This window comes from Salvelinus fontinalis, chromosome 20 (assembly GCF_029448725.1).
Source record: "Salvelinus fontinalis isolate EN_2023a chromosome 20, ASM2944872v1, whole genome shotgun sequence".
Lineage (NCBI taxonomy): Eukaryota > Metazoa > Chordata > Actinopteri > Salmoniformes > Salmonidae > Salvelinus > Salvelinus fontinalis.
In genome coordinates, this window is record NC_074684.1 from 15096334 (window position 1) to 15118275 (window position 21942).

At 42.5% G+C, this 21942-nt stretch overlaps 1 protein-coding gene across 4 annotated transcripts in view; it reads right to left on the bottom strand.

Moving 5' to 3' along the window:
• The window catches only part of LOC129817358 (disheveled-associated activator of morphogenesis 1-like), a 145142-nt gene that overhangs the window by 6096 nt on the left and 117104 nt on the right, over positions 1-21942 (bottom strand). For 3 of the 4 annotated variants that reach the window (XM_055872502.1, XM_055872499.1, XM_055872500.1), the window contains exons 6-23: positions 21416-21749; positions 20408-20518; positions 20145-20248; positions 19971-20037; positions 19762-19879; positions 19062-19200; positions 18595-18653; positions 17733-17920; positions 17166-17462; positions 16357-16464; positions 15045-15074; positions 14372-14472; positions 9013-9097; positions 8520-8626; positions 5488-5576; positions 5196-5364; positions 4910-5017; positions 203-263 (exon numbers count right to left, since the gene is read on the bottom strand). In XM_055872502.1, the coding sequence (XP_055728477.1) occupies positions 203-263; positions 4910-5017; positions 5196-5364; positions 5488-5576; positions 8520-8626; positions 9013-9097; positions 14372-14472; positions 15045-15074; positions 16357-16464; positions 17166-17462; positions 17733-17920; positions 18595-18653; positions 19062-19200; positions 19762-19879; positions 19971-20037; positions 20145-20248; positions 20408-20518; positions 21416-21749 (2275 nt within the window). The remainder of the gene's footprint in view (positions 1-202; positions 264-4909; positions 5018-5195; positions 5365-5487; positions 5577-8519; positions 8627-9012; positions 9098-14371; positions 14473-15044; positions 15075-16356; positions 16465-17165; positions 17463-17732; positions 17921-18594; positions 18654-19061; positions 19201-19761; positions 19880-19970; positions 20038-20144; positions 20249-20407; positions 20519-21415; positions 21750-21942) is intronic. The other variant, XM_055872503.1, reaches the window with a different exon arrangement.

Consider the following 21942-nt stretch of genomic DNA (forward strand, 5'->3'; position numbering starts at 1 on the left):
GTAAATAGAATTGACCCCAACCTAATCCACATACCATTGGGAGTGACGTACTATGAATTGAGAAAACAATCATAGAGACCAAGAGAAAGAAAATAAGAGAAAAAAGGAAAAGGGTCATGAATGAGGAAAATGTGTGGATTGGTAGAAAAAGCGATGACAGCAAGGGAATTAGGATGAAGACCGGACCAATTACTGTACTCACACTCTCAACGTTTTTCAAGCCACTGCGCAAGTTATTGATTTCCTTTTCCAGCTCAGTCATGCTACAGTGAGAGAGAGAGAGAGAGAAAGAAAGAGAGGTTAAATCCTCAAGAGAGCTCTTCAATTGCAAAGTTCAATTTCTTAACTTTCAAACTTGTTCTCACAAAATCACACTACCAACTCAGAGTTTTTCACATCCATGGTGTTAGCCTAATTAGAACTGTTTCAATCTAGAAATACAGTGTAGTGAAAAAGCATTTGACCACTTTCTAATTTTCTCTATTTAGTTATATTTTTGATACTGAATTTTATCAGATCTTCCACCAAAACCTACAATTAGATAAAGGGCAGCGGAGTTGACAAATAACAAAAATGTATACATTATTTATTTATTTAACAAAGTTATGCAACACCCAATTCCCGTGTGGAAAAATTAATTGCCCCCTTACACTCAATAACTGGTTGTACCACCTTTAGCTGCAATGACTGCAACCAAATGCTTCCTGTAGTTGTTGATCAGTCTCTCACATCACTGTGGAGGAATTTTGGCACACTCTTGCATGCAGAACTGCTTTAACTCAGTGACATTTGTAGGTTTTCAAACAGGAACTGCTCGTTTCAAATCCTGCCACAAAATCTCAATTGGGATTACGTCTGGATATTGACTAGGCCATTCCAAAACTTCAAATGTGTTGCTTTTTAGCCATTTGTGTGTTTCGGATCATTTGTCTTGCTGCGCTTCAGCTTTAGCTCACAGACAGATGGCCTGACATTCTCCTGTAGAATTCTCTGATACAGAGCAGATTTCATGGTTCCTTCTATTAAGGCAAGTCATCCAGGTTCTGGGGCAGCAAATCATTCTCAAACCATCACACTACCACTGCCATGCCTGAACATTGGTATGAGGTTCTTTCTGTGGAAGGCTGCGTTTGGTTTTGGCCAGACATAATAGGACCAATCCTGTCCAAAACGTTGACTCAAGTTTGCCAAAAAAGCACCTGGAAGCACCTGGATGATCATCAAGACTCAAGTTCTATGGCCAGATGATTGAAAAGTATAACTTTTTGGACGACATGGGTCCCATTATGCCTGGCAAAAACCAAACACTGCATTCCACAGTAAGAACCTCATACCAATGGTCAAGCATAGTGGTGGTAGTGTGATGGTTTGGGGATACTTTGCTGCCTCGGGTCCTGGACGACTTGTGTGTGGTGTGGTCTTGCAGAACACTGCTCACGAGTTCTATGAGTGAATGAGGAAAAAAACACTTTTTGTATGTTTCTACTACACACAGTCACGTGGAATGACATCAGTGAGTGTGTGTGTGTGTGTGTGTTTGCTCAAAAGAGCCATTAATTCATATATCTACAATTGAAGCATTGTGGAGTGCAACTGATCCAATCACACAAACACATCCGTTCCTCTGGGCTAAAAGACATAGCACATGTTTAGATGACGCAAGGCTGACTCATAGGCTCAATAGTAAAAAAAGCCCATTCACTGACACACGCTGATGATACATTCAAACTTATCCACTACAATCGCCCCTCGCCTCATTAACTTACTACAATGAAAGCTGTGCTGGGGGTATAGCTTATATATACAACAGCTGCAGTGCCTTCAGAAAGTATTCTAACCCCTTGACTTTTTCCTCATTTGTTGTGTTACAAGGCGGGATTAAAATTGATACAATTTTCCATTTTTTCTCAACTATCTACACAAAATACTCTAATGTCAAAGTAGAATAAATATATATATTATATATTATATTATATATATAATATATTATATATATTTATATATATATGAAAAATAAAACACTAATATGTTCAACACCCTGAGTCAATATGTTAGAATCCCCTTTGGCAGTGATTACAGCTGTGAATCTTTCTGGGTAAGCGTCTAAGTGCTTTGCACAACTTAATTGTACAATATCTGCACATTATAAAAAAAATTTAATCCTTCAAGCTCTGTCAAGTTGGTTGTTGATTATTGCTAGACAATAATTTTCAGATAAATTGGCTTGAAAATCTAACTAAGTAAAAACTAGGCCACTCAGGAACATTCCATGTCACATTGGTAAGCAACTCCAGTGTATATTTGGCCTTGTGTTCTAGGTTATTGTCCCGCTGAAAGGTTAATTTGTCTCCCAGTGTCTGTTGGAAAGCAGACTGAACCAGGTTCTCCTCTTGGATTTTGCCTGTGCTTAGCACTATTCCGTTAATGTTTATCAACAACAACAAAAAACAGATCTAGTCCTTGCCGATGACAAGCATACCCATAACATGATGCACCACTATGCTTGAAATATGAAGAGTGGTACTCAGTGATGTGTTGGATTTGCCCCAAACAAAACTCTTTGTATTCAGGACGCAAAGTTAATTTCTTTCAAAGTTTTACTTTAGCGCCTTATTGCAAACAGGATGCATGTTTTGGAATATTTGTTGTTGATCCATCCTCATTTTGTTCCTATCACAGCCATTAAACTCTAATTGTTTTAAAGTCTCTATTGGCCTCATGGTGAAATCCCTTAGCCGTTTCCTTCCTCTCCGGCAACTGAGTTAGGAAGGTCACCTGTATCTTTGTAATGACTGGGTGTATTGATACACCATCCAAAGTGTAATAACCACTAACTTCACCATGATCAAAGGGATATTAAACGTCTGCTTATTTTCTTCTTTTTTTTTAATCGACCCTTCTTTGTGAAGCATTGGAAAACCTCCCTGGTCTTTGTGGTTGAATCTGTATTTGAAATTCACTGCTCGACTGAGGGACCTTACAGATAATTGTATATGTGGGGTACAGAGATGAGGTAGTCATTAATTATTTTTAGTTAAACACTATAATTGCACACAGAGGGAGTCCATCTAAGATATTATGTGACTTTTTATGCACATTTTTACTCATGAACTTATTTAGTCCAGCCATAACAAAGAGGTGGAATACATTTCAGCTTTTCATTTTTTATTAATTTGTACAAAAATCGAAAAACCTAATTCCACTGACATTATGGGGTATTGTGTGCAGGCAATTTTAAATGCAGGCTGTAGCACAACAACATGTGGAAAAGGTCAAGGGGTGTGAATACTTTCTGAAGGCACTGTACATGATCAAATCGAACTGTGGTGAGGCGTTTTGGACATGTGGCCATTATAGCACAGAGTCTGCCTTAGCATTAGTACACATGCTATGTCAGGACTTTGAAAGCAAGTCAAATTGTGTTTCTGTTTTGCTGTCATTAGTGTTAATGTTTTGTTGTCATTAATATTGGTGTTGACGTACATTTTGGTATTGTTGTCATTCGCTAACCTTGTTATTTTTAGTAGTTTATTATTATTACTACCGTAGGCCGTACTTGACAGCCAAAAGCTGAATTACAGTACACAAAAACAAACAAGTAACTTAGACAAAAACAATTTTAAAATCATTAAGTCAGTCAGGACAGGAGCTGAAGGATGGTATTGAGAGCAGAGGAAGCGTTGATGTCTGAAGTCGATCAGAGACAGTCAGGTCGACAGCCGGTGCAACGCACCTCACCGTCCCCCCACGTCCTCCTGGCTCTGCCTTTGTAGATGGTTAGCTGGCTAGCCACTTCTTTCCACTAACACTTTGTAGCACCCACTTGAGTGATGCTACACAGAGCCATGTATTTAGAAATAAATTAATGGATCTGATGCTACTTATGCAGACACAAAGGCGCTGGAAGATCACAACACCATTTTTATGGTCAGAGTAGCTTTGTAGCTCAGTTGGCAGAACAACAGCGCTTGTAATGCCAGGGAGGTGGGTTCGATTCCCAGGACCACCCATACATAAAATGTATGCAGGCATGACTTTAAGTCGTTTTGGATTAAAGCTTCTGCTAAATGGTATTTACACAGAGTACAAAACATTAAGAAAACCTTCCTAATATTGAGTTGCACCCCTCCCTTTTGCCCTCAGAACAGCCTCAACTCGTCGACGCATGGATTCTACAAGGTGTAGAAAGCGTTCCACAGGAATGCTGGCCCATGTTGACTCCAATGCTTCCCACAGTGGTGTCAAGTTGGCTGGAGGGCTATTCTTGATACACACAAGAAATTGTTGAGTGTAAATTGCCCAGCAGCATTGCAGTTCTTGACACTCAAACCGGTGTGCCTGGCACGTACTACCATACTCTGTTCAAAAGGCATTTAAATCTTTTGTCTTACCACTGAATGACACACATACACAATCCATGTCTCAATTGTCTCAAGGCTTAAAAATCCCTCTTTAACCTGTCTCCTCCTCTTCATCTACACTGGTTGTGGATTTAACAAGTGACGTCAATTTGGGATCCTAGCTTTCATCTGGATTCACCTGGTCAGTCTATGTCATGGAAAGAGCAGATGTTCATAAGTTTTGTACACTCAGTGTATATACAGTATTATATTAGCTTATCTTCACTAATCATCTCCACCTTTAAGGAAAATGCTAAGTAAACATTCTGAACAACTGTTCCCCTTAATCTCAGTTGGCAGCATTGAGAAGTGAGAAGTGTGCTGAAGTGTGCTGTAGCAGTGTATACAATGGCTTGTATGACCTACAGGGTGAATGTTAACTCAATGGGACTGATAGACCACTGAAAACCATTTCCTAAAGACATTTAATGAGAGTATACAACAAGGGCCCATAGATCTAAACACTGGAGAGCTGTACATGTGGAGGGTGTCTTTGTGGTTCGACCTACTTGACTTTAGCGGCTTCCGGCACACTCTGCAGATCCTCCTGGAACATTAGGACTTTGGGGTACTTCTTCTCCAGGATGGTGATCAGGTAGTGGAGGAGGGTGATGTTCCTGCATAGGCATAGACAATAGATACTTGCAGCACTAGTACCACAGCATGGGTCACATATGCACACACCCATATAATGACACCACTCCATACAACACATGCAAACAGGTTGCTTCATAGAGCGTATCACTACAGCGAACTCATCACACTCGTAATTTTAATTACAGCTCTTCATCTTACTTGTCTATGCTCGACTTTGTGTCTGCGATCTTGTTGAGCGAGGACACTTTGAAGCCATAGGCATTGCCCCTCTGGCCTTTGTTCATGTAGTTCCCAAAGGCCAGCACCACCTCCAGCAGCTGCTTCAGATTGCGGCTGTGCAGCACCTCTTTGGAGGCCTTGATCAGAGCTGAGGAGCGAAGAAACAAAAAAGACATCTGAACTGTAGGGTACTTCACAGTGGAGCTCATTGTGAGTTGTTGAGTTTTATTATGTAAGGGCTTGCCAAGAAGCCTAACACCATCACACACACCTTCTACTTTGGGTTTGATCCCTGCAATCGTCTCTGCAAACTTCTTTTTGAAGTACAGCGACTGTAGCTTCTGTTGGTAGTGGTTTATCCTTCGAGCAAAAGAGAAAGAGAGATGGATTATTAAAAAGTGCAAAAAAAAGTAAGCAAAAGAAATTGATATGTCCTGAAAGGTTGGGAAAAAGTCAGATATAGGATACAAAATTGCCCAGGTCACATTGGAAACATGACAAGATCTTGTTAGCTAAGTCAGAAAAAAGAATGAAGAAGCCCTCATCCCTATTGATATGGTCGGACAACCATCTCGGCGTTGGCTGGCTAGACGTGAAACACTAAGATGGATTGTTGAAGGAAGGCAGAGCAAACATGGAGCGACCCATTTGGCTGAACTCATCACTAGGGCGTCGCTATCCACACTTCAGTGCCGGGGGGGTCGCCTTGGCTACAGGGCTCTCAGAAACCAAAACATTAGTTGGACTCTGTTTGAAGGACAAAGCCAGTTCCTGGAAAGAAGCACCCCGCGTCTCCAACCACAGGATGGGGAAAAACGCTATTACACAATTCATTTTTATGGTGTCTAATAAAGACGGAGTGTAGTTTCCATGGGCATGTGCTCCTTGTTTGTTTTATGATTCCCCCGACTGGGACATGAGGCTGTTGTGCATCTATGACGAGTTTCCTGTTTGGGTTGATAACATATTGATGAAGAAAGAGTGTCGTTCTTGTGGTTATATCCAACACAGTTAACAGTAAGCCTGGGAATTGCCGGGGACTTCACAATATTATCACGATACTTAGGTGCCGATACGATATGTATTGCAATTAAGAGTCTCACAATTTTCTTTGTATTTCAATTAAATACTGCGGTTTAATTGCGATTTGGTGTTCCAAACATAATGCTCACTATATGTATGCTGCAGAGAGAGAAGAGAGAGCATGAGAAAACAAGTTTTGAACAGTCAGGGAAATACACTATACAGTATATACAAAAGTATATGACACCCCTTCAAATTAGTGGATTCGGCTATTTCAGCCACACCCGTTGCTGATGGTGTATAAAATTGAGCACACAGCCATGCAATCTCCATGGACAAACATTGACAGTAGAATGGCCTTACTGAAGAGCTCAGTGACTTTCAACGTGGCACCGTCATAGGATGCCACCTTTCCAACAAGTCGTTTGTCAAATTCCTGCCCTGCTAGACCTGCCCCGGTCAACTGTAAGTGCTGTTATTGTGAAGTGGAAACATCTAGGAACAACAACAGCTCAGCCACAAATTGGTAGGCCACACAAGCTCACAGAACGAGAAGACAGAATGCGGAAGCGTGTAGAAATCATCTGTCCTCAGCTGCAACACTCACTACAGATTTCCAAACTGCCTCTGGAAGCAACATCAGCACAAGAACGGTTAAATTGGGAGCTTCATGAAATGGGTTTCCATGGCTAAGCAGCTGCACACAAGCCTAAGATCACCATGCACAATGCCAAGCATCAGCTAGTGTGGTGTATAGCTCGCTGCCATTGGACTCTGGAGCAGTGGAAACGCGTTCTCTGGAATGAAGAATCACACTTTACCATCTGGCAGTCCTACAGACTAATATGGGATTGATGGATGCCAGGAGAACGCTACCTGCCTGAATGCATAGCGCCAACTGTAAAGTTGGGTGGAGGAGGAATAATGGTCTGGGGCTGGTTTTCATGGTTCGAGCTAGACCCTTTAGTTCCAGTGAAGGGAAATATTAACGCATACAATGCCATTCTAGATGATTCTGTGCTTCTAACTTTGTGGCAACAGCTTGTGGCAGGCCCTTTCCTTTTTCAGCATGACAATTCCCACATGCAAAGCGCGGTACATAAAGATATGGTTTGTCGAGATCCATGTGGAAGAACTTGACTGGCCTGCACAGAGCAATGACCTCAACCTTAATTAGAACGCCGACTGCGAGCCAGGCCTAAAACGCCCAACATCAGTGCCCGACCTCACTAATGCTCGTGGCTGAATGGAAGCAAGTAGCCGCAGAAATGTTTCAACATCTAGTGGAAAGCCTTCCCAAAAGACTGGAAGCTCTCATAGTAGCAAAGGGGGGGACCAACTCCATATTAATGTCCATGATTTTGGAATGAGATGTTCAACAAGCAGGTGTCCACATACTTTTTGTCATGTAGTGTACTAGTCCTGAAAGCATGTTGGCTCACTTTAAAAAGAAGAGGAATAACAAGCAATAGGATGAAAAATACTGGAGTTTTGGCACAGGTACTATACAACCGACTAGCGCTTGCTAACGCTACCTACAGTAGCAAACATTTTTTGATACTTGGAGTCAAATATCGTCCTAATATCATCTAAAATAATATTGGGATATGTAACTGTATCGATTCCCCCCCTCCCCCCCCCCATCTCTAGCTAACAGGGCTCAAGTACTGCTCTGTCACTGTTGCAGTAATTTCCAAATATTCTTAAGAACGACAGCCAGGCAGCGAACTCAAGTCAGGCTTTAGGGTGGGTGGTCTAAGCAGGGAAGTTCCCTGTGCCTAAATTCATTTAGCAGACTCTATGGTCAACAGTGAGTTACAGTGCATAGACTAAACAGAGAGATACACTGGCAGGAACAGGTCAAAATACTATGGTGTCGTTGGCTCCACTCTGAGACGGTGAGAATAAACCCCCCCCCCCCCCCCCCCCCCCCCCCCCCCCTTCTCAACATGGGACTTGTTTTGTTTTTAAGTAATGGTGGGAATCATCCATTTCGGTGGGAATGTGAGAACATGGGAACCAAGCTCTCATAATGAGTAAGTTAGCTTGCCTATAACCTGTAGACTTGTGAGCTCACCAAGATAACGTTGAGTCTAATCTTAACGAGCTTAACATGGAATTGTAGCACAGTGGGTTCAGGTTCAAAACCTGGATCACCACCGATGCAAGTTGGAAGAATTGTGTAAAAAAAAAAAAAAAAAAAAAACTGCATGAATATTGCTAAAACACATTTGATCGAATCAGGCCCTTGGTCTACTTCTCTCTCTCAGATCATCCTACCTGCTCATCTCATAAAGGAAGCGATCAGCCTTGGCCATGCGGTCCAGCTCATGCTTGTGCTCCTCCAGGAGGTCCACGTCACTCTTCTCTGGAATAAACTTCAGCATCTGAGGAGGAGCCATGAAAGTGACTGGCCATTCACTAGCAACATATGTAGCATAGCTAAACATTGCACTGACATAAATCTACCATATCACTTACAATATTGAAATGGAATCTTAAACCTCTCTTTTTATGATGTTTATGAAATGGAGGTGATAATTTATGTGGATGTAATCCAAAGACGCATCCTCTCTATTTGAAATCTCATCTATTTGATTTTGCTCACTGAGAAACAGAAAATGTCAGCCCATGTGACATTGGAGCATACCGATTACTGGTGTGCTGGAGTTTTTCTTTTTAACAAGTAAACGTTTTGCTCCATGCACCTGGAAGCACATTTAGGTGCGCAAGTTTACTGTTTCAAGCCTATGTGATTTTGCCATAGACTCACCTGCTCCAGCATGTCCTTGGGGAGGTCCTCCTGTTCATCCATGGTCAAGATAGCCCTCTTCATCTCCTCATTGGACAGCTTCAGCCTAGACGACAATCACAGGAGATGTCAGCCACTTTCAGCCCACAGGAAGACTCAAATCAACTACAGGAACTCTAACACTAGAACCACCATTAATACTTTAACTGTTTTTGAGGCGTCATGTGATTTGTAAATTCAAATAACTCTGCCATTGTGAAAGTTATGTTCCGCCCATTCCTAACCTACATATGTGTGTGCATTTAACACGCTGATGTTGATAGAATTTAAATATCACTGACATAATTAGTTTTAAGCATTTCTAAGATTCAATTGGAATATGCCTCAGCTTTCTACTTTGATGTCAAGAGCACGTCAAAAATAAGTGCCACGAAGACTCACCCTAAAGAAATAGAGCATACTAAATGTATAATTCAAATTTAGCCTGCAACACTGAACTTCAAACCACAGGAAAAGTAAAGTAAACTGTGGGAAAATAATTTCCCCAGACCACAATGAGAAACACTGCCAACTTAACTTCTTTGCCTTATTGCCCGTTTCCAGTTCCTGGCACTTCCTAACCGGTTTGTGTTCTCAGACATGTCTTTCAAAAGTATTCTAAAGCCATGGCTTATCACAAATTAGCCAAATGTGCAATGTATTTATATACAATATCATAGGGAGGAACTGTATGTCTGTCTGGAGAGAGGTTAGCTCATGGAATTGTCCTGTTGAAAGTAAAAATTATGAGTCTGATTTTATGCGCCAGCTCCGAGAACGACCCAGTGGGGGAACAGGTGCCGGACTGTAATCACTGTAATAAAATCACTGTAATAACTAGCCGCACTTTGAAAGCCAGACCTATAAAGTCCCGCCTACTTCCCGGTTCAAGTCCTGTACTGGTTTTGAACGAGCTTCAAGTTTATATCATACAATTCATGAACATTTGGTAATTTAAGATATGTCAAAATTATATTGGTATTCGTGGATTAATTTACTAATATCTGATGCCTGTTATGAAGTTGTTTGATTAGGGAAAAAACATGATTCTAACATTCCTTCACCCCAATAACATTGTCGCTGAAGAGGGCTTGCTAGTTAGCTACAGTGTTTGGGTAATCTCAGCCATTTTCTTATGAAACAGCTCTGCTAGCTAGCGAAATGCTAATTTGCAACACTAGCTAACGTTAGTTAAACTGCTTTTACTCAGGAGCACATAGGCTTCCACCATGGGCAACAAAAAAGTCTGGCAACTAATTCATTTTCAGCCAAATATGTTCGACTCATAGCTAGTTTATCCAGTGACCACCGCATTTAGAAGGATAGCTACAGACTGAAACGTAGCTAGCTAACATGCGGGCTCACTGATATGCAGTAGCCAACTAGCTAGCTAGACTAGTAATGTGACGTTCGGCTCTTTTTTAAACTGATTTCAGTAAGAACAAATCTTCTGACTCGTTTCGTTCATTTGAGTCAATAATGCCCAGATGCAAGATTCCCCTACTGGCGAAGAATGAACTGAAAACTCGAAATAATATTTTGTTCACCAGAAGGGGCTTATTGGTGAAGTCATTTGTGATAGACTTGTAAAAGTGTGATTAAAACAAATGTACATTTGTTGATTGCTAGGCATACAAATACGATTATTTATTGATACATTTGAAACGAGGTCTAGTTGTGGTTGCAACCGGACTAGATTGGCGGAATGAATTGCTTGCCGTGAGGGTAATAAACACATTATCGTTCACGAACTGCAGCACCTCAAACGATTTGTTCTCAATTTCAATTTTGTTGAGTAGACTGTGTGCATGTTTTGGTTCTACAAAGCTGTGTCCATAACATCCAATAATCAATTAATGCCATTTATTCAATTAACGCCATTTAGAACAATATTTTTTATTTTCTTTGCTGTTATTGATGATGTATTTTAGTTGTTGGTCGGAGCATGTCTCCGGAGCCGCGTGGATTAATCCCGCAGCAGTCATTTTGGCCAGCAGGTTAAACTACAAAATGAACAACTCACTCAAAAATAACGCTTTTACGAACGATATGGTAACATGCACCTGTGGAACGGTCGTTAAGACACTAACAGCTTACAGATGGTAGGCAATTAAGGTCACAGTTATGAAAACTTAGGACACTAAAGAGGCCTTTCTACTGACTCTGAAAAACACCAAAAGAAAGATGCCATGGGTCCCTGCTCATCTGTGTGAATGTACCTTAGGCATGCATGCGGACTGCAGATGTGGCCAGGGCAATAAATTACAATGTCCGTCGTACTGTGAGACGCCTAAGACAGCGCTACAAGGAGACAGGATGGACAGCTGATCGTCCTCGCAGTGGCAGACCATGTGTAACAACACCTGCACAGGTTCGGTACATCCGAACATCACACCTGCGGGACAGATACAGGATGGCAACAACAACTGCCCGAGTTACACCAGGAACGCACAATCCCTCCATCAGTACTCAGATTGTCCGCAATAGGCTGAGAGAGGCTGGACTGAGGGCTTGTAGGCCTGTTGTAAGGCAGGTCCTCACCAGACATCACCGGCAACAACGTCGCTTATGGACATAAACCCACCATTGCTGGACCAGACAGGACTGGCAAAAAGTGCTCTTCACTGACGAGTCGCGGTTTTGTCTAACCAGGGGTGATGGTTCGATTCGCGTTTATCGTCGAAGGAATGAGCGTTACACCGATGCCTGTACTCTGGAGCGGGATCGATTTGGAGGTGGAGCATCCGTCATGGTCTGGGGCGGTGTGTCACAGCATCATCGGACTGAGCTTGTTGTTATTGCAGGCAATCTCCACACTGTGCGTTACAGGGAAGACATCCTCCCTCATGTGGTACCCTTCCTGCAGGCTCATCCTGACATGACCCTCCAGCATAACAATGCCACCAGCCGTACTGGTCGTTCTGTGTGTGATTTCCTGCAAGACAGGAATGTCACCGTTATGCCATGGCCAGCGAAGAGCCCAGATCTCAATCCCATTGAGCACGTCTGGGACCTGTTGGATCGGAGGGTGAGGGCTAGGGCCATTCCCCCCATAAATGTCCGGGAACTTGCAGGTGCCTTGGTGGAAGAGTGGGGTAACATCTCACAGCAAGAACTGGCAAATCTGGTGCAGTCCATGAGGAGGAGATGCACTGCAGTACTTAATGCAGCTGGTGGCCACACCATATACTGACTGTCACTTTTGATTTTGATCCCCCCCCTTTGTTCAGGGACACATTATTCCATTAATGTTAGTTACATGTCTGTGGAACTTGTTCAGTTTATGTCTCAGTTGTTGAATCTTGTTATGTTCATACAAATATTTACACATGTTAAGTATGCTGAAAATAAACGCAGTTGACAGTGAGAGGACGTTTCTTTTTTTGCTGAGTTTGTCAACTCTAATGCCAAACTCCAAATACAACTATTATTATCTGTTAAGAGCAAAATGACATTGTATTTTCTAAAATATAATTCTACTTTTCCTAATGCTTACTAGACTGCCCATTGATGGGAGCATATTTGTCTCTGGTGTCTTTAAATGGCATTGACCACAGCTGTTCCACAGATCATGTTTGCTCCTCAAAATCTGTGTACCGTCTTGAGGGCACCCACTTCAAAGGGAGCATAGTACTCCATTCAATCCCTTTGGAGAGCGTCCGCATGGGTGGTCTCTTAAAGGCTTTTTGAAGCCCATTAAAAACCATTACATGAAATTAGTATTGGAGGGGCGGTTGATGGGATTTTAGCTAGGATTCTGTGTCACAGCCTTTTGACACTGGGATTGTGAATTGCGAGATGGGCCAGGCTGTAACGGGAGCTAGTTTGGTGTGTGTGTGTGTGTGTGTGTGTGTGTGTGTGTGTGTGTGTGTGTGTGTGTGTGTGTGTGTGTGTGTGTGTGTGTGTGTGTGTGTACAGTTTTTACTTGGGAAACCTAATAAACACATTGTAAAATAAAAGCTAGCTATAGAGCAAATTCTTCATATCACACCACATCCTCTGACTGAGAAACCTCAACCTCCTAGCTTTTGGAAAAAAATAAGTTGTGATCCTACGATCAACTCTACTTCTATTGTAAAACCACAACCTTTCAATAAATTGTTAGAAGTGGTCTAAGCTCCCACAGAGTAATTATTGACCGGAGTTCATGACCAGGAAAACTAAAAACCCAACCATCTCTCCTCCTGAGCTAAACCATTACTCTTGCATCACAACTGAATGGTCCTCCTCCACCAAACTCTTAATAAAATCACCTTGATGTGGGACAACATGATTTGAACACCCAAAAAGGAAGCATTCGAAGTAGTGCGTTCCGTTTTGGCTTGTTTCATGGTCGTTTCGAGTCAGATTGGTCTTGATTAAATTAAAAGTTCCCCTCTGTGTGAATATGTGTGACTTACTAATGATACCAGACCACATTCAATTATTGAGAAATCACAGTAGCACAGTAGAGCTGTTTCATGTTGTTTCAGTCAAGTTTTGAGAGCCAGGAATTTGTCTCCAAGTAACATCTACTGTCAATATATTTTAAAAACAACGACATACATGAAGCATTATCACCTTGAATTTCTGTCTGCCGCACACATTTTTTATTTTTAAGTTTCTTCTGCTCACCCTCCCACTTCTCTCTTTACGCACCTTCTTCTGAACCCTCAACCAATTTGACTGACATGACGTAGCCTACGTCTCTGAACTGAAATTTAAAAAACACAGCGATTTGGGGAAAAAAAGTACACATATTTTCTAGGCTAATTTTATCTGTTGCAATTTAGGATTTTGCAGTAGCACAAGCATGACTCCTACACATTGCATTGGGGCAAAACAATCTGCGAACTAACCACCCATTAGTGATGATGTAATCATCAATATGCTGCCATATTGTAGCAGGTTTTTAAGGAAAAAAAATTGTAAAGCTTGAAACTTTCTCTGTAAAGCGAACATTCATCAAAAGGGGGCTTTGGCTGAGAGTTTCCATTTCGGAGGGTGGAGACTTCGCTAGTCTCATTAGTATCTTCTCTCATACATATTCCCTCATACCTAATCGACCATCTGACGCAATAGTTTAGTTCCGGATTTTCAAGATTAGCCTTGTGTAAAGAAAGAGAGAATGTTTTGATTATGAGATAAAGTCCCATGATTCACTGGAGCCTGCATTGAAAGAGAAGAATGACGCAAAGAAGAAAGCCTACTCACTGACATCAGGATCAAATCATAATTAGACAAAAAGTATTTCCCATCAACAGCATATGACATTGCAGTGCTAATATTTTACTCTCATCAGAACAGGAAATGACCTCAATAGCAAGGCCCAGTTTCTGACTGCTAATATTCACACACTCACCGCAACAGGAGGATATTACAGTTCTGGGCTCGACGGCCATCGATGACCGAGAGCTCCTTGACCTTCTTGGAGCTCAAGGAGTCCGAATCCTCACTCTCTTTCTGTGGAGAGTCGTTCAGAGGAGAGGCATTTCAGAATGGTAGGTATCTTAACTAGGAGCAACAGCAGGAATACATTACACACATACAGAAAAAGTAAAGAAAGACAAACGCACAAATACAAGACACAAACTTACGAAAAGACAGACAAGAAAAACAAGCAAATACATGGGGGAATACAGACACAGGCACTTACGTGTGCGAACACACAGTAACAGACACAAACATACACTACATTTAAAAAAAGACAAGTCGCATTAAGAGTGAATGGACATTCTCATGGGATTTGTTAAAGATTTATTTTTTACATACTTTAAAATAAGAGGGTATTTCCTTCACAGAAAAACAAAACCGTTTCTAAGCCTAAACTACTGCAACGTACAAAAGGATCTTGTTGATTTATGGAAACCATAAGCTATAATTATTTCTTCACGTGTCTACTGAAGATAAATATATTTTCAAGAGGATGAAGATGTCAAGAGGATAAGATCAGGAAAGCAAAATGTTCTAAATGATAGAAGAGGAGGATGAAAAAAGTGCCACACCATTTTGGGTGTGGAAATGAGTGAACTCACCTGTTTGCTGTTATTGACCATAAAGAAGTCCTAGAACGCAGGCAAGAAGCAAGGAAGATGTGGGCACTCGTTATAATGATAGCACAGTTGGGTGAATCCAGGCCAAAACAAACAAACAAACAAACAGAAACAAGCTCATACAGGACATCAGTGATGAGTGAAGTGGGAGTGTGACTGGCGATGGCAAGCAAAGGCTGATGGGCCATAAGAGATGGGTGTCGGTTGGGGGCTGGGAAATTGCCAAATGTACATGTGTGTTTGCGTGCATGCGTGTGAGCTGATCATGAGGTGCGGGTGTTAGCGTGAGTCACAGGCAAAACAAATGTGGTAACATTGGAGTCAGTTAAGCGCGATACGTTTGTCATAATGTTCATTTAGACTAGGGATGTCAAAATGTTAAGGCAAATGTGAGTGCGGCCTCATCTACAACAGAGCCTTAACTATGAATTCACTGATGTTTTTAGATCAACAAAAAAAAACTAAATTCAAATCATTTTTTTTTTTTTAAACATGCAAAGAAACTATCGATGGGGACACACATGGAGGCCATATTAAATCAGATGTTGGGCCTCATTACTTGACACCCCTGATTTAAATAGCGCAGAATGAAAACCTAGGCTACATTGTGACTAAATCTCTTGTATTAGTATGATCAAGGATAACTCAAGCAGATTTGCATTCCATACAGAGGGCCATTGAGGAGTGAGATAAGAGCTATTCCCTGTGTTTGTGGTTTATGTGCTAACGAGCTGATGCTTTTAATAGCTCTGGGTACAATTTCGTCAGGGGTTAAGGACAATGTCTGCAAATGTTTGTTAACACAAAAGTCCCTCTGTTTCCCCTGACGACACTATAGTGATCTGTTTGCATCATCCCATAAACATCAGAGTGTTGTGGTATTAGGTAATACTAAGCTGCAGACACTAAAGGCCAAACTCAATCTTTACGTGTCTGATGATCGTTAAGATATTTTACATTGATACCCTAGCATCATAAAAAGGTTATGACAGTGTACGCTAAGTAGTCAGTGCTCTTTTGTATTTCTGTTATTCATACATGCAAGGCTTTTATGTTATTTAGTAGTGTCAAATGCCAGTAAACTGCACACTAGCCAAACAATATGGTATTACTCTACATTAGTGAGATGGCAACTAATCAGCATGAGTGAAGTCATGTTTTGTATTGGTGCTTTAGCTCTAACAAGAAGGGAATAAGAAGAACAAGGGCGGAGGATGGATACATGTTGGGGGCTCTATAAAACTGTTCTCTTCATCAGCAGGACCAGCGAGAACACTTGGCCGCAGTACAGTACCTGTTGCCTCTGGTAGGCCGAGAAGGTCTTCTCAATGTCCTCCAGGTCGAGAATTTTGAAAACCTTCCCGTCGTCCACTTCTGTCCATACAGTGCCCTCCAACTTATTCTGGGATGGAGAGCAGGAGAATTGTATTTACATTTTTTGAGGTGGTGCTTTCAGAAGGGTTGGGGTCAATTCCATTTCAATTCAAAGAAATAAACTGAAATTCCAAGCAAAGAGGAACATTTCAGTTCACCTCCTGAAATGACTGATTTGAGATGGAATTGACCCCAACCCTGGCTTTCAGTATCCTCAATATGTTCTGTAAGCAATCTCCAGCAGCCATAGTTCAATCACCAAGGCCTAACACAAGAGTATGTTATTCAAAGATTGCAACAGAAGAATAATCACTTATAGGAGCTAATCTAGAATCAGCTTAGACGCTAACAAGAATATTCCCAGAACATACAGGAACGTTTATCTGGTTCCCCATTCTAAGTGCACTTGAATAACTGGGGAAAAAGTAACATTCTCCCTAACAAAACCGAAACTTTCAGGGATCAAAAAATTGTCTGCAGGTTTTACAGACGAACATTTCCCTATCGCTATCAATGATGACAAAGAGAAGGTCAAATTGACTCTGTAGGGAATTACCAGGGTCATATTCTTTAGGGCACGCAACAGAAACTGTTTTAAAACATTTTGCAAGGGAACAAAAATGAGTGTTCCTTATTGGACAAGTCTAGGTAGTCTCTCCCTGTTTCAGTCCGTTGACTTCTGTTGGATCTCTAATGAACATGACCCTATTCAAACCCATGCACTCTCACCTCAGCCAGCTTGGCCCAGTTGAAAGATTTGAGTGGGTTGGACGGCTGGGGGATGTTCTTCTTCTTGAGGGTGGACCCCAGGGGTGCCCCAGGGGGAGGAGGTATCCCTCCCATGGGTGGACGTCCAAAAGGAGGCGGGGGACCACCAGGAGGTGGGGGTGGTGGAGGGGGCATCATTCCCCCTGGGGGTGGTGGGGGAGGGAGCATCATGCCCCCTGGGGGAAGGGGGGGAGGGAGAGGCCCACCAGGGGGGCCAGGGATGAAGGGGGGACCGCCTGGGACACTGGCGATTGGTCTCTGGAAATGTTGGGGGAAAATACACAGATAAAGACAATGCACCATCACTTATCTTAATTTCAATCCTTAGCTTATCGTTCTCTTTCAATTGTATGTCGTAACATTGGTTGCATCAGAGACCAGTGCAGTAATTTACTTTAGGTGCCTTCTATAATGTACTGTAAATCTAATAACAGTAAATGAATCTTGATGAAACATAATGAATCTACATGAAGGCATATTTGGTGCCATTCTTTTGTATAAGTCTGAAGGAGTTGAAGGGTGACGTACAGAGCTGAGGTCGTGGAGCTGGAGAGAGAGGTCTGCCACTTGCTGCTTGACTGCCTTGTGCTCGGTGCTCTCCTTCTCTAGCTTCTCCTTCATCTTGTTGAGGGTCTGCATCATGTCCTCCTTCTCCTGGGTCTTGGCGTCACACTCGCGCTCCTTCTTCTCAAACTTCTGCTGGAGCTCGTGGTGCTCTGCCCGATGGGGTTGGAGGTTATGTTGTGAGTGTGAACAGGTTCGGTTCAACTCAATTAGGACATTTGGATATCACCTGTTCCTTTCTATTATCATTTTTTAATAATTTCCTGAGTTGACCGTGTTGAAATGTTAAATCACAATCTTTGTTGCGATCAACCCATGGGACCACAGAGTGGCTCAGAAGATGGTTGTCGGCTGTTATTTCTGATAGATCTAACAGGGGCAGGGTAACATATGTGCCAAAAGTAGGCAGTGACTGGATCAATGTGCTACTGGTGAGGTAGAGGACTCTTCAAAGACTACTAATCCAATAGTGAGCTACAAGAGATACGAATACACAATAAAAGGTTCAAATCTTGTGTTGGCTGACCAGCAAGTAGCTGTATTCATATCCACAGCAGTCCAATTCACCTGATAAGCATAACGCTTACAGGCATTAAGATGAACACATTCAGAGCTTCACAACTGTGTAGAACGGTACCATTTAATTGGCATCCTCTGAAAAACCATCCCTGCCGATTTGTATTATTTATACATACTGAAAGTAGTCAATCCCTTCCATGTGAAGTGTAAATTACATCCTGTTAATTTCTTTGTGGTCTTTTTAAAAATGTGCAATAGAGCCAAAGGGCAGTGTTTCAAAAGAAGCAACTCAAAACATGAAACTGACCTTTTCGCATTTTCTCCGCCTGCTCTTTCCACTGCTTGACCTCATTTTCATTGACCAGCCTGTAAGGAGAGACATACAAACTAAGTTACCAGAGGGTCCTCAATGTGAGCATTCTATGACTGATGCATTGACTTATGTGAAAGACAACATGCAAACAATCAGTCCTGTGGAAATGGAGCTGAGCTCATTGCTATTATGGGAATTAAAATACAGTTTTCATACTGAAGCAGCGCAGACTAACAGATTTTAAATAGATTTTCTAAGAAGCCTCCAAGAGACTGAGGTTCCCTACAGTATTGAAGTATTGATTGGAGGGTCAGTTTGGAAACTATTTCATTTGACAGTTATGAATTTTCATGTCTTTCCTAGGCCTATATCATCCCAGCTCATCCCAGTCAGTTGCGCTCAAGCATGACGTGCTCCCTCTCTCCCTCGTCATCTTAAGGGGTTACATGGAGAGCACTCACATCCGCACCACGTTCTTAACATTGAAGTTCTCAAGGGGCGTGACGTCGGGGTCGTGGCCTTTGTCGTTCTGCAGGACCATCTGCTGGACGATGCGGTCCAGCAGCAGCCAATACTGCACCGTGTTCCCACTCCTTTTATCTGGGGGGACAGTGAGATCATCAAATACAGCCGATACAAAGATGTTGTCGAGTAGAAGAGGCCTCTCTGCACAAGTAGATATTTAGCTAAGGACAGAAAGAGGTTTCCACAATTGATTTATACAGAGTGCAGCTAGAGAGCAAGATGCCGTCTTGGTTTGCTGACAGATCCTCATACAGATAAAAATGTATTCAAAGTGCACAGACACATGCGTGCACCCCCCCACACACAGCTAGCAGGAGGAAGACAGCAGGTCAGCTCTACTGGAATCATGAGAGCTTGGCTGGCACCTTAATTGGGGAGGACGGGCTCTTGATAATGGCCGGAGCGGAACACGTGAAATGGTAGCAAATACATCAAACATATGGTTTCCATGCGTTTGATGCCATTCCATTTGCTCCATTCCAGCCATTATTATGAGGCATCCTCACCTCAGAAGCCTCCACTGACTGGAATAGGGAAACACAATATTCTGGGCAACTACCAAAGTCACAGCGCTAAATTCTTACTGACCGGGTTCAACGTTAGCAGCAGGTCAGGAATGCGGCAGGGAGCACTTACGAGGCATGAGGAGACAGTGGTGCAGGACGGAGATAAAGTGAGGGTATGCGTCAGTGTGGTTCATCTTCTTCCGGATGAGGTCAAATACCTGGGAAGCACTTTTAGTGTCTATGTGCACCTGGGAAAAGAGAACATGTTGACAAGTCACAGTCCTTATCAAGCACAAACGACGATGGAATTCAGCAATGAAACAATAAGTTTTTACTTACCGACTCAAAACGTCGCGACATAGTTAGCTCGTCCTCATTGCGCAGCATTTCAAAGTAATCCAAATGCCTGGGGGAGATTAAGTCAAATTAATAGGGCCATGCATGGTCAGAGATCAGGAGAAAAAAGGGACTTGTGTCACAATTCAGGTTAACAGGAACTGGGCTCCAACTCACCTGTCTAATGTGGAGTTGTCATGGGAGCGAAGTTTGTCAATGACTGGCTGAATTCCTAACATCAGGAACTCGTAACGGAGGTGGATGCGGAACTCTAAACTGGCCTGGGAACATAACAAGATGGAGGATCAAAAGTAGGTGTCAATAAAGTCAAGTCAGATTGAGGTGCAGCACAAGTTCGATTGAAGAGAAAATCAAATTGAAGTATGGTGCAAGTGTGGAGTTAGGAGACAAGCGATGCATTGGTTGATGGCTAATTTTACCTCTCCGGCGCCTTGGCTGAGGACAGCATTGATAAAGGACATGATGGCTGTCTTCAGGTTGACCTCATCCCGGTACCGACCTGTACTCCGGTCCAGATCGTTCAGCAGGGTCTGGGTGGTGAAGGAGAGGAGATGACCACAGATATGGCTCGTCGTTCAGAGAGCAATCATATTGTAGAGACAATTTATATTGTAGACACAAAGTTGAACAAACCATTGGAGCCAAACCACTTTAGCCAATGTAAAGCGTTTACTGTTGCAAATGGCCAGCCAATCGTGTTATTTGAATAAAGGGCGGATGCTTAAAGGAAATATTACATTATTCAATCCTTCTTGTGAAAGCGCTGAAATGAATACCTATAATTGGGTGTCCTACTATACACTGAGTGTTCAAAACATTAGGAACACCTTCCTAATATTGAGTTGCACCCCCTTTTGCCCTCAGAACAGCCTCAATTCATCAGGGCATGGACTCTACAAGGTGTTTAAAGTGTACTACAGGGATGCTGGCCCATGTTGACTCCAATGTTTCCCACAGTAGTGTCAAGTTGGTTGGTTGTCATTTGGGTGGAGGACCATTCTTGATACACTAGGGAAACTTTTGAGTGTGAAAAATCCAGCAGCGTTGCAGTTCTTGACACAAACCGGTGCGCCTGATACCGACTACCATACCCCGTTCAAAGGCACTTAAATCTTTCGTCTTGCTCATTCACCGTCTGAATGGCACACATACACAATCCATGTCCATCCATTGTCCCCAGGCTTAAAGATCCTGCTTTAACCTGTCACCTCCCCTTCATCTATACTGATTGAAGTGTATTTAACAAATTACATCAATAAAGTATCATAGCTTTCACCTGGATGTTTTGTACACTCAGTGTATATAACCCAGCCAAAATGTCAAAATGTTACAATATTAAATGGTACTGAATGTTTATTCAATACAATTAAGTGGATAGGCTGCTAACGGTGATGAAAATATTAATTCCTAACCCTCCCCTTCCCCACCTGGAAGCGTGTCCTCTCACAGGCGAAGCGCTGGTAGTGCAGCATGGCCTCCAGGATCTTCCGATGCCCGCCAGGCACAAGGCACACAGCGCCCATGATCTCCAGCACCGCCACCTTGGTCTTTACGTTCTCGGTGGCCAAACTCTGGGCGATGATGTTGATACTTTCCGAGTGCGAGAGCACGTGGGCGCGCCCCTGGGAGTTGTTCATCAGGGCCTTGATGCAGCCGATGAGCGAGGTGTGGATCTGCGACTCGGTCGTCTCATAGTCCATGGTCTTCAGGAAGTTGAGGATACAGGTCAGGCCATCTAGGTCAATGAACCTAGTCACAAACCTGAGGAAGGTCAAGTGGAAACGGGATATCAATAAAAAAAATACGTTAAAAGTGCCAGTTGCCAGTTGGAGGAAAGAGGCTAGTCTATGTGATCTCATGTAGTAATTGTCATTATTTCCGATTGAAATAGGGTATAAAGACTATAATCCTACGCACTGGAAATACCCAAAATAGTAATTAGGTCTAACATGCT